General features: G+C 40.9%; 1 protein-coding gene across 13 annotated transcripts in view; it reads right to left on the reverse strand.

The window, feature by feature from the left end:
• The window catches only part of LOC128697715 (histidine protein methyltransferase 1 homolog), a 55,707-nt gene that overhangs the window by 32,157 nt on the left and 11,167 nt on the right, over nt 1-12,383 (reverse strand). For all 13 annotated transcript variants that reach the window (XM_053789593.2, XM_053789618.2, XM_053789610.2 and 10 more), the window contains one exon: nt 745-859. In XM_053789593.2, coding sequence (XP_053645568.2) covers nt 745-859 — 115 coding nt within the window. The remainder of the gene's footprint in view (nt 1-744; nt 860-12,383) is intronic.

The following is a 12,383-nucleotide window of genomic DNA, read 5'->3' on the forward strand; positions in this document are numbered from 1 at the left end:
GGGAAACCGGTTATTTTCATATAGTCGGACTTGAGTCCTGGAAATGGGAAGTACAATGCCTGCACTTTAAAGGAGTGGTTTGGGATATTGGCAGTTTGGAGGGATATGTTGTGTATCTTTATACGTATATGCTTCTAAACTGTTGTATTCTGGGCACCTCTGCAAAAGCAGTGATAATGTGTGAGTGTGGTGAAAGTGTTGAATGATGATGAAAGTATTTTTTCTTTCTCATTGTTTTGTGTGTACAAAACTACAGTGGACCCTTGGTTATTGGCCGTAATCCATTCCAGGTCGGCCTAAATCCAAAAATGCCGAACACCAAAATAACATTTTCAATAAGAATTAATGTAAATCCAATTAATCCATTTCAGACACCCAAAAATATTAACAAAATATACATTTTTTAAAGATTATAGTTAATCTTTAAAAAATTTATTTTTTGTTAATATTTTTGGGTGTCTGGAGTGGATTAATTTTTTTTTTTTTTTCAACAAGTTGGCCGTCTCCCACCGAAATGGGAAATGTTATTACGGTTTTCGGCCTTTTTGGATTTAGGCCGACCTTCTGGAATGGATTACAGCCGATAACCGAAGGTCCACTGTATTTTGAATTGATCACAAGTAGGTCAGTTAATTTTTGGATAATGAAGCCTTGAATGCACTATGAGATGCAAATACAGGTTATATGTTAAAAATAAAATACTGGACCTCAGTCAGTGAGGTACAGTCAAAGAAGTGTTCTAACCTTCATAAACTGCAGGTACAAGGTCAGTGTGATCTTCAAATGCTGGTGAAATATTGCTAGAAACTCCTGCTTTCTGTAGGTTTTGTATAGCATCCGTCATATGCAAATATTTAACCTGCAAAACAAATGTTTGATTTAATAGAACAGTTCCCTTACTTTAGCTTATATCAGTATTATTACTTTAGCTTGTTGCAGAATTTTTAGCATTTTTACAGTCATCAATATTAAAATAGTGTAATGTGGTTGGAAAACGTGTCTTTGTTACTAATGCTAAAAATTGTAAAAAAAAAAAAGAAGTTTGTGATAAATAACAGGAAGAGGGACACCTGTGGAAGATGTTATATTTTCATGTTTTGGTGATGCTATCTTCCTGTTTTCGTCAATACAGTCGGCCCTCTGTATCCACGGGTTCTGCATTCATGGATTCAACCAATCACGAATCAAAAATATTTGAAAAAAAAAAAAAAAAAATCCAGAAAGTTGCAAAAAGCAAAATTTGAATTTGTCACATGCCAAGCACTACAACAAATCCACACAAGTGAAATGATGTGTAGGTGACACCAAGGGATGGCTGCATACATGTAAAAACAGCCATCTGAGTTTTCTTCCATTTTCTTGATAGTTCTTAATAGGTGTGGTCAGTGGCCTGATGTGGGTGGTGACTGGATAATGAATGACTGAGTGGGTGAGTGTGTGGGGTTGGTGTAGGCCATAATGAGTGGGGTGTGCAACTAAGTGATTAGGTATGTGGACTGCATGTTAGGGTGAAAGATTGGATGAGGTATGAATGAGAGGTCATGGGGAAATAGTGTGGGACTAGGCAAGGTGTGGTCTTGAGATAGTAGGGGAATGGTGTAAGTATAGGCATGTGGCTGTGGGAGGAATTGTGTAAGGGTAGGTTGTTGGTTAGATAGTGTGGCCATGGAGAGTTGTTTAGGTGGCAGTTGCTGGTTGGAATGGTGTGGGCAAAGACATGTAGCTGTGGGGGAATTATAGGGGTGGGAGGAGGAAGGCATGGGTTGGATGTACATATGGTTGAAGGCATGTAACTGGGGGAATTGTAGGGGTGCATGGTCTGGGTGGGGTTTGTGGGCTGTATGGGTGTGCAGCAAGGGCATCTAGCCACAGATAAGGGAAAAGCTGATTGAGCAGTTGGTGTGGGTGGTGTGTGGCCAATGTATGGTACTAGACATGTATGAATGGAACTCTGAGCCTCACTGCCAGATGGAGGAGAAAGAACCAAGCACTATACCCTTCACCACCACACCTACCCTGGGACACTCAACATGGGAAGGGAATGCAGGACTTAAGCATCCACAGATTTTGATATCTGTGGGGGGTTCTAGAACCAATCTCCCACTGATGCCGAGGAATGACTGTATATACAAAACAATTTTCATTTCATCATTAACCAGAAGCCTCCAGTTGCTTCAGGGTGCTTTTCCTTCAAGGGAAGGTCCCTTGCACAGTGAAGGGACTCTTGATCCAAGAAACTGGACCTTCTGTTTCCTTCCTTGAAACTAATTCAAATAACCCCCAATCCTCCCTTGCTCCATCTGACCTTATTAATGGGAAGATTTATCCCTTTTGTAAAACTGAACATTTAGACAGAAGGTGGGGAAAAAAAAAAGAGACCACTATCAGCTTTGTTCTAATATAGTTTCCATTCAGTTTTAGAAATGGTCATTCCACCACAGACCCCTTTCTCCAATTTAATTCACAATACTTTACACAATACTTTAATATATTTATAGATGGGGTTGTAAGAGAAGTAAATGCGAGGGTCTTGGCAAGAGGCGTGGAGTTAAAAGATAAAGAATCACACACAAAGTGGGAGTTGTCACAGCTGCTCTTTGCTGATGACACTGTGCTCTTGGGAGATTCTGAAGAGAAGTTGCAGAGATTGGTGGATGAATTTGGTAGGGTGTGCAAAAGAAGAAAATTAAAGGTGAATACAGGAAAGAGTAAGGTTATGAGGATAACAAAAAGATTAGGTGATGAAAGATTGAATATCAGATTGGAGGGAGAGAGTATGGAGGAGGTGAACGTATTCAGATATTTGGGAGTGGACGTGTCAGCGGATGGGTCTATGAAAGATGAGGTGAATCATAGAATTGATGAGGGAAAAAGAGTGAGTGGTGCACTTAGGAGTCTGTGGAGACAAAGAACTTTGTCCTTGGAGGCAAAGAGGGGAATGTATGAGAGTATAGTTTTACCAACGCTCTTATATGGGTGTGAAGCGTGGGTGATGAATGTTGCAGCGAGGAGAAGGCTGGAGGCAGTGGAGATGTCATGTCTGAGGGCAATGTGTGGTGTGAATATAATGCAGAGAATTCGTAGTTTGGAAGTTAGGAGGAGGTGCGGGATTACCAAAACTGTTGTCCAGAGGGCTGAGGAAGGGTTGTTGAGGTGGTTCGGACATGTAGAGAGAATGGAGCGAAACAGAATGACTTCAAGAGTGTATCAGTCTGTAGTGGAAGGAAGGCGGGGTAGGGGTCGGCCTAGGAAGGGTTGGAGGGAGGGGGTAAAGGAGGTTTTGTGTGCGAGGGGCTTGGACTTCCAGCAGGCATGCGTGAGCGTGTTTGATAGGAGTGAGTGGAGACAGGTGGTTTTTGATACTTGACGTGCTGTTGGAGTGTGAGCAAAGTAACATTTATGAAGGGATTCAGGGAAACCGGCAGGCCGGACTTGAGTCCTGGAGATGGGAAGTACAGTGCCTGCACTCTGAAGGAGGGGTGTTAATGTTGCAGTTTAAAAACTGTAGTGTAAAGCACCCTTCTGGCAAGACAGTGATGGAGTGAATGATGGTGAAAGTTTTTCTTTTTCGGGCCACCCTGCCTTGGTGGGAATCGGCCGGTGTGATAATAAAAAAAAAAAACTTTACATTCGAAATGCCTTTGCAGACAATTCAGTTACTGTGATCTCTTTTGACCTAGAAAAAGCTTATGACACTACATGGAGTTAGTTTGTCCCATGTTTGGCCTATGAGGCAGACAGCTGCCTTACCTTAAATATTTTCCATAGGAGAGACAATCTAATGTTCACTTGAATAACAGCCTTTCCCAGATTTTGTGCTAGGCATAGCTATTAACAAATTTACTTCAGTCCTTCTCACAAGTGTCTGGTCTTTATGTGTAGATTTTGTCATCACTTGTGTAGGGCCACACTTTCGATTCTTAGTGACCACTCTTCAACACACTATTGATCATGCTGATAACTGGGATACCTCCCATGGTTTCAAGTTTTCTATTGCTAAACTTGATACCTTTCATGAGATGCCCAGCACCTCTCTGCAAGCAGAATTCATTACAGACATCTTCAATGCCTTGATGCACAACTCTTGAGTGCCTTCCTCACTGAAAGTGCCACCTTTAAAATGCAGACTCCCTCTTGAGACTTTTTAACAAAAACTAACCTATGACATTAATTGTACACCTTCACTAATTCTTGCCTCCACTTTTCACTACCCATACACTCCAATCTATAATTACACTGTATAACCCACATTGATGTAACTCTTAGTTTCCAAATACATATAATAATAATAATTAAAATAATGGTAACAATAATAATTATTATAATCTGTTGTGAGTTATGCACTGTCTAAAGCACCTAATTGTAAGAAACTGACACTGAACTATTTGAAAAACAAAAATTTAATAGATACAAACAGCTGGTGATGTTTCATTGTACTGGTTGAGTATCCTTTATCTGAAATTTCGAAATCTGAAAAGCTCTGCAATCCTAAACTTTTTTCGAGCTCTGACATGATGCCACAAATGGAAAAATTTCAGTTGGTGTTGTGCATGTCTCTGTATACCCAGACAGTTGTGACACATGACCTCACATACCCTGGGTAGGGCTCTGAAGCTCTGTTGGTATCAGTTTGTTATCAACAATCAACACCAGACCTATGTGCATTCACTGTAATTACCATGTGTTTTGTGCTTATTCTCTGCTCTGTGGTGTAAAGGTAGTGTTGAAAATGTCAAAAAGGCCTGCAGATACCCCTATGGGTAACAGTGTTTTAATAAAAATATGGCATTGTAGGTGGAGACTAAAAGCTTGCCGTTTTTTCTTCTGACAGCTGATGCAAGTATTTTGCCAATGCTGCTGTGCTGCTTTTATTAAAAAAATTATTTTTGTAATTCAAAATATTGTGTATAAGCTATACATGAAATATAAATGGATTTCATGTTTAAATTTGGGTTCAATCCCCAAGGTATCTCATTACATATATTATAGAATCCGAAAATTTTTAAAATCTGAGATGCTTCTGGCCCCAAGCATTTCAGATAAGGGATACTCAACCTGTATTTGTTATTGTGCATTAAAAGATATTGTAACCAATCTGAATGAATCTATTTATATTTTTTCTGCCAACATTTCAAGACCTGTATTATAACTTTTCATTTTTTTTTCAACGAACTGGCCATATTCCACTGAGGCAGGGTGACACAAAAACAAAAACAAAAGTTTCTCTTTTTAAATTTAGTAATTTATACAGGAGAAGGGGTAACTTTTCATATATCTGTCATCATGCTCACCCTGTCATTTCCTACCAAGGCAGGGTGACCTGAAAAGGAAGATACATTTTCATCATCATTCACTCCATCAATGTCTCGCCAGAGGTGCATCTACACTACAGTTAAACAACTGCAACATCAACACTCCTCCTTCAGAGTGCAGGCACCATACTTCCCACCTTCAGTATAAGTGACAGCCAAAAAATCAAAAGAGGGAATATTCGATTTATTGGAAGGATGATGTGGTGAATTATAAGAAACCATAAAGTGCTACTGGCAAGAAAAAGAACTATCATTTAACCCTCTGAGGGTTTCGGCTGTACTAGTACGGCTTACAACCCAGGGTTTTTGACGTACTAGTACGCCTAAATTCTAGCGCCCTCAAATCTAGTGGGAGAAAGCTGGTAGGCCTACGTATGAAAGAATGGGTCTATGTGGTCAATGTGCACAGTATAAAAAAAATCCTGCAGCACACAGTGCATAATGAGAAAAAAAAAACTTTGACCGTTTTTTTGGAATAAAACAGTGACTTTGCACTGTACAGTGGACCCCCGCATAACGATATTAATCCGTTCCTGAGAGCTCATTGTTATGCGAAATTATCGTTATGCGAATGAATTTTCCCCATAAGAAACAATGGAAATCAAATTAATCCGTGCAAGACACCCAAAAGTATGAAAAAAAAAAAAATTTACCACATGAAATATTAATTTTAATACACACAAACTTAAGAAAACATGCACAGTTACATGACACTTACCTTTATTGAAGATGTGGTGATGATTGATGGGATGGGAGGAGGGGAGACTGGATGGTTTTAGTGTTTAGAAGGGGAATCCCCTTCCATTAGGACTTGAGGTGTCAAGTCCTTTTCCGAGGTTGCTTCCCTTCTTCTTTTAATGCCACTAGGACCAGCTTCAGAGTCACTGGACTTCTGTCACACAAAATATCTGTCCACAGTGGCCTGTACCTCTCGTTCCTTTATGACTTTCCTAAAGTGTTTCACAACAGTGTTAGTGTAATAGTCACCAGCACAGCTTGCAATAGCTGTGTGAGGGTGATTGTCATCAAAAAAGGTTTGCACTTCAAGCCACTTTGCACACATTTCCTTAATTTGAAGTAGGCAACTTCTTCAATTTCTCTCTCCCCTCTTCCGAAGCAATTTCCTCAGGTGTGGCCTCTTGCTGTTGAAGTTGATCTAGTAGCTCATCAGTGGTTAGTTCTTCATTGTCCTCCTCCACCAACTCTTCCACATCCTCCCCACTAACCTCCAACCCCAAGGACTTCCCCAATGCCACAATTGATTCCTCAACTGGCATAGGATTCTCAGGGTTAGCCTCAAATCATTCAAAATCCCTTTGGTCTACACATTCTGGCCACAGTTTCTTCCAAGCAGAGTTCAAGGTCCTCTTAGTCACTTTATCCCAAGCCTTATAGGTAAGGTTTACACAATTGAGGATATTAAAGTGATCTCTCCAAAACTCTCTTAGAGTCAATTGAGTTTCTGAGGTCACTACAAAGCACCTTTCAAACAGAGCTTTTGTGTACATTTTTTTGAAGTTTGCAATAACCTGCTGGTCCATGGGCTGCAGGAGAGGAGTGGTATTAGGAGGCAAAAACTTCACCTAAATGAAGCTCATGTCCCCACAAAGTCGCTCTGCCAAGTCTGTAGGATGACCAGGGGCATTGTCTAACACCAGGAGGCACTTAAGGTCTAATTTCTTTTCAGTTAGGTAATTTTTCACAGTGGGGGCAAATGCTTGGTGTAACCAGTCATAGAAAAAGTCCCTAGTGACCCATGCCTTATTGTTTGCCCTCCACAGCACACACAAATTAGCCTTGAGGATATTCTTTTGCCTGAACAGTCTGGGAGTTTCAGAGTGATACACTAATAAAGGCTTCACTTTGCAATCACCACTAGCATTGGCACACATGAGAAGAGTAAGCCTGTCTTTCATAGGCTTATGTCCTGGGAGTGCCTTTTCCTCCTCAGTAATGTAGGTCCTGCTTGGCATTTTCTTCCAAAACAGGCCTGTTTCGTCACAATTAAACACTTGTTCAGGTTTCAGTCCTTCACTGTTTATGTACTCCTTGAATTCCTGCACATATTTTTCAGCTGCTTTGTGGTCCGAACTGGCAGCCTCACCATGCCTTATCACACTATGTATGCCACAACGCCTCTTAAATCTCTCAAACCAACCTTTGCTGGCCTTAAATTCACTCACATCATCACTAGTTGCAGGCATTTTTCTAATTAAATCCTCGTGCAACTTCCTAGCCTTTTCACTTATGATCTGTAAAGTAAAAGGACACAAGTGCAACTAATATGACATTTATTGTGGCAATGTTTCGCTCTCCAGGAGCTTTATCAAGCCATTACAAACAATACATGGACACAGAGGGTATATAAAGGCTCAGAGTGAGGTGTAATACTAGTGAGGTACCATTTCGATGTTCACTAGTGGTAGTAGTAGTAGTAGTGGTAGTGACAAAAGTAATACAATATGGTAGAGCAATTAATTCGTACATGAGTAAAAGGATATAAAATCTATTACTTGGGTAACATAAAAATAGGTTGGACAAATATAGACTGGAATGAGGAAGCTTGTTTCAGTGTTCACTCTCTGTGCTGTGTGTAGTATAACAGGAGAGACTATGTGATGGCAGGGTTTACTGTTTTCAGGAGGATTCTTGCTAAGACTTCGGAGATGGTGAAGCTGCCGTTGTTTTGTTTAATTGTATTCGAAACAGCGATCAGTGCTGATTTGAGGCACTTGCGTCTGCGGAAATTAGTTTCTTTGATCACTAATTGGGCGTCTCTGAATTTCATGAGATGATTGGTGGAATTTCGGTGTTGTACACAGGCGTTGTTCAAGTTATCATTCCTACATGCGTAAATGTGTTCATTGAGGCGGGTGTCGAGGTTTCTGGCTGTTTCACCTACGTAAATCTTGTCACAGCCTCCACAGGGTATAGTGTAAACTCCTGCATTGACTGGTTCGTGGTGCTTGGATTTTGTCCTGGTTATATCCTTTATTGAAGTGCTAGAAGCGATGGCAACTCTGGTGTTAGCTTGTGAAAGTACTTTTGAGACGTTCAGTGCAACCTGACTGTTGGGAAGAATTATAACTTTGCTGGGAGTGGTGTTGATGCGTGGAGAATTTATGATCTGAAGAGCTCTTTTCTTGCAGTCTTTGATGAAAAAAGAAGGAAAATGTAACTCTGTGAATGTTTGGTGAATGTATGTACACTCCTCGTCAAGAAACTCAGGACTACAAATTCGGTATGCTCTTAGGAAAAACCCGATGATGATGCCTCTTTTGGTCTTGGTATCTTGACTGGAATAGAAGTGTGTGAGATCATTTTTATTGGTGGGTTTCCGATAAACTTGAAATCTTAGGTTGTTGTCTACTTTGTGAATGAGGACGTCGAGGAAAGGTAGCTTGTCATTGGACTCTTCTTCTAGTGTAAACTGGATCGCCGGTTCAACTGCGTTGAGCCTTGCCTGAAGATCCCGTACATCAAAACGTTTTGGAGTTATTACGAGGACATCGTCCACGTAACGTAACCAAGTGACGCTTGAAGGGATGATGTTGGCGAAGTGTTCGGACTCTAGGTGTTCCATGTATAAGTTGGCTAGGACGGCACTTATGGGGGACCCCATTCCCATGCCGTAGGTTTGTTTGTAGAGCTTGTTATTGAAAGAAAAACAGTTGAAATTAACACAGAGTTCAATTAAGTAAACAAAATCTCCGGGAGGTAGAGGAAGATTAAGGTCCTGATTGACTTTACGTCGTAGAACCTCGATGGCTTTTTTGGTAGGTACTTTTGTGAAGAGGGAAGTCACATCCAAACTGCTTAGTTTCTTGTTACGGATGGAGAGGTTACGGATGTGGTTGAGAAGGTCACCTGAGTGTTTAAGATGAGCGGGGCTGATGGTCCCCAGAAGGCAGGAAAGATGTTTGGCTACGAAAAACAAGCACTGAGTCTGGGACTCAAATTTACCACCAACATATGCAAACCTAACTATCAACTCAATCTAGTTACCAGGAACCATAGACACAGTGACAGCAACTTCCAGAAGGGTTATATGCAGGGCCTTCTCACTGCAGCTTTATGTGAACCTTCTTCTTCTAATCTTCCTAGACGATACATCACTGCCCTTAAGAACCTCGCCAACGACCCCAACATTATCGTCACCACCGCCGACAAAGGAGGTGGAGTCGTCATCCTCAACACCAGTGACTACAACACTAAAATGATGGACCTTTTGAATGATCAATCTACATACGAACCCATCAGCACTCAACAGTGGGAGACGCTCACCAAAGATTTTCTATACAAAACCAGACAAATACTCAAACGCACTAGAGAAGGGAAGAAACTTCTGTACTTGTTACCAAGCAACCCTAAACCAGCACACATGTATGGTTTACCCAAGACCCATAAACACAATATTCCTCTCAGACCAATCACGTCAGGAATAGGCAGTGCTCCACACAAGCTAGCCGGAGTTCTTGCCAAACATCTTTCCTGCCTTCTGGGGACCATCAGCCCCGCTCATCTTAAACACTCAGGTGACCTTCTCAACCGCATCCGTAACCTCTCCATCCGTAACAAGAAACTAAGCAGTTTGGATGTGACTTCCCTCTTCACAAAAGTACCTACCAAAAAAGCCATCGAGGTTTTACGACGTAAAGTCAATCAGGACCTTAATCTTCCTCTACCTCCCGGAGATTTTGTTGACTTAATTGAACTCTGTGTTAATTTCAACTGTTTTTCTTTCAATAACAAGCTCTACAAACAAACCTACGGCATGGGAATGGGGTCCCCCATAATTGCCGTCCTAGCCAACTTATACATGGAACACCTAGAGTCTGAACACCTCGCCAACATCATCCCTTCAAGCGTCACTTGGTTACGTTACGTGGACGATGTCCTCGTAATAACTCCAAAACGTTTTGATGTACGGGATCTTCAGGCAAGGCTCAACGCAGTTGAACCGGCGATCCAGTTTACACTAGAAGAAGAGTCCAATGACAAGCTACCTTTCCTCGACGTCCTCATTCACAAAGTAGACAACAACCTAAGATTTCAAGTTTATCGGAAACCCACCAATAAAAATGATCTCACACACTTCTATTCCAGTCAAGATACCAAGACCAAAAGAGGCATCATCATCGGGTTTTTCTTAAGAGCATACCGAATTTGTAGTCCTGAGTTTCTTGACGAGGAGTGTACATACATTCACCAAACATTCACAGAGTTACATTTTCCTTCTTTTTTCATCAAAGACTGCAAGAAAAGAGCTCTTCAGATCATAAATTCTCCATGCATCAACACCACTCCCAGCAAAGTTATAATTTTTCCCAACAGTCAGGTTGCACTGAACGTCTCAAAAGTACTTTCACAAGCTAACACCAGAGTTGCCATCGCTTCTAGCACTTCAATAAAGGATATAACCAGGACAAAATCCAAGCACCACAAACCAGTCAATGCAGGAGTTTACACTATACCCTGTGGAGGCTGTGACAAGATTTACGTAGGTGAAACAGCCAGAAACCTCGACACCCACCTCAATGAACACATTTACGCATGTAGGAACGATAACTTGAACAACGCCTGTGTACAACACCGAAATTCCACCAATCATCTCATGAAATTCAGAGACGCCCAATTAGTGATCAAAGAAACTAATTTCCGCAGACGCAAGTGCCTCGAATCAGCACTGATCGCTGTTTCGAATACAATTAAACAAAACAACGGCAGCTTCACCATCTCCGAAGTCTTAGCAAGAATCCTCCTGAAAACAGTAAACCCTGCCATCACATAGTCTCTCCTGTTATACTACACACAGCACAGAGAGTGAACACTGAAACAAGCTTCCTCATTCCAGTCTATATTTGTCCAACCTATTTTTATGTTACCCAAGTAATAGATTTTATATCCTTTTACTCATGTACGAATTAATTGCTCTACCATATTGTATTACTTTTGTCACTACCACTACTACTACTACTACTACCACTAGTGAACATCGAAATGGTACCTCACTAGTATTACACCTCACTCTGAGCCTTTATATACCCTCTGTGTCCATGTATTGTTTGTAATGGCTTGATAAAGCTCCTGGAGAGCGAAACGTTGCCACAATGAATGTCACATTAGTTGCACTTGTGTCCTTTTACTTTACATATTGTCGGTAATTCTACCAACTTTATTACACTTATGATCTCTTGAGAGATGCTATCTCCTGCTATCTGTTTTTCGTCTCTCAACATCTTCTATCACTTGTGATCTCTGTTTTGAAAGCACAGTTAAACCTTTGGCAAGAACAGCTTCCTTGATTGCCGTTCTCTTGGACACAATAGTAGCGATGGTTGATTGGGGTTTACTATACAACCGGGCCAGCTCGGAGACACGCACTCCACTTTCATACTTAGCAATGATCTCTTTCTTCATCTCCATAGTAATTCTCACCCTTATTCCTGTAGGGTTGGCACTAGAAGCTTTCTTGGGGCCCATGGTCACTTATTTTTCAGGTGAAATCATTATAAAAAGGCTGTAATAATACGAAATGTTTCGAGCGTATGCTTGAATGTTACCGCAGAGGCTGGCTTGTAAACAATGCCACTGGCAGAACATGTGAGGCTGGCTCAGGCCGCATGGACGTGTCTCGGACGAATAGCATTGAGCGAATTTTTTAGCGCTATGCGAGGCAAAATTTTTGCGATAAAATGTATCGCTATGCGGATTTAACGCTATGCGATGCCAACGTTATGCGGGGGTTCACTGTATTTTTGTATGGTATTTATTGTTGTATTCTAGTTTTCTTGGTCTCATTTTATAGAATGGAAGACATATTACAGAAATTGAGATGATTTTGACTGCTTTTACAATGAAAAGTACCTTGAAATTGAGCTCAAAGTAGCAGAAATGTTCGATTTTTACCAAAGTTCAAAAGTAAACAAATCATGCCAAGCGTCCAATGCACGTCAACTGGTGAGTCTAATATTCTTTCGCAAGAGCGCCAATATTATTTATACCATTTTTTACACTAATGCAGTAGTCTGCATAACAGTAAATCTTCTATTTTTTGTGAGCATAAAAATT

This window comes from Cherax quadricarinatus, chromosome 31 (assembly GCF_038502225.1).
Source record: "Cherax quadricarinatus isolate ZL_2023a chromosome 31, ASM3850222v1, whole genome shotgun sequence".
NCBI lineage: Eukaryota > Metazoa > Arthropoda > Malacostraca > Decapoda > Parastacidae > Cherax > Cherax quadricarinatus.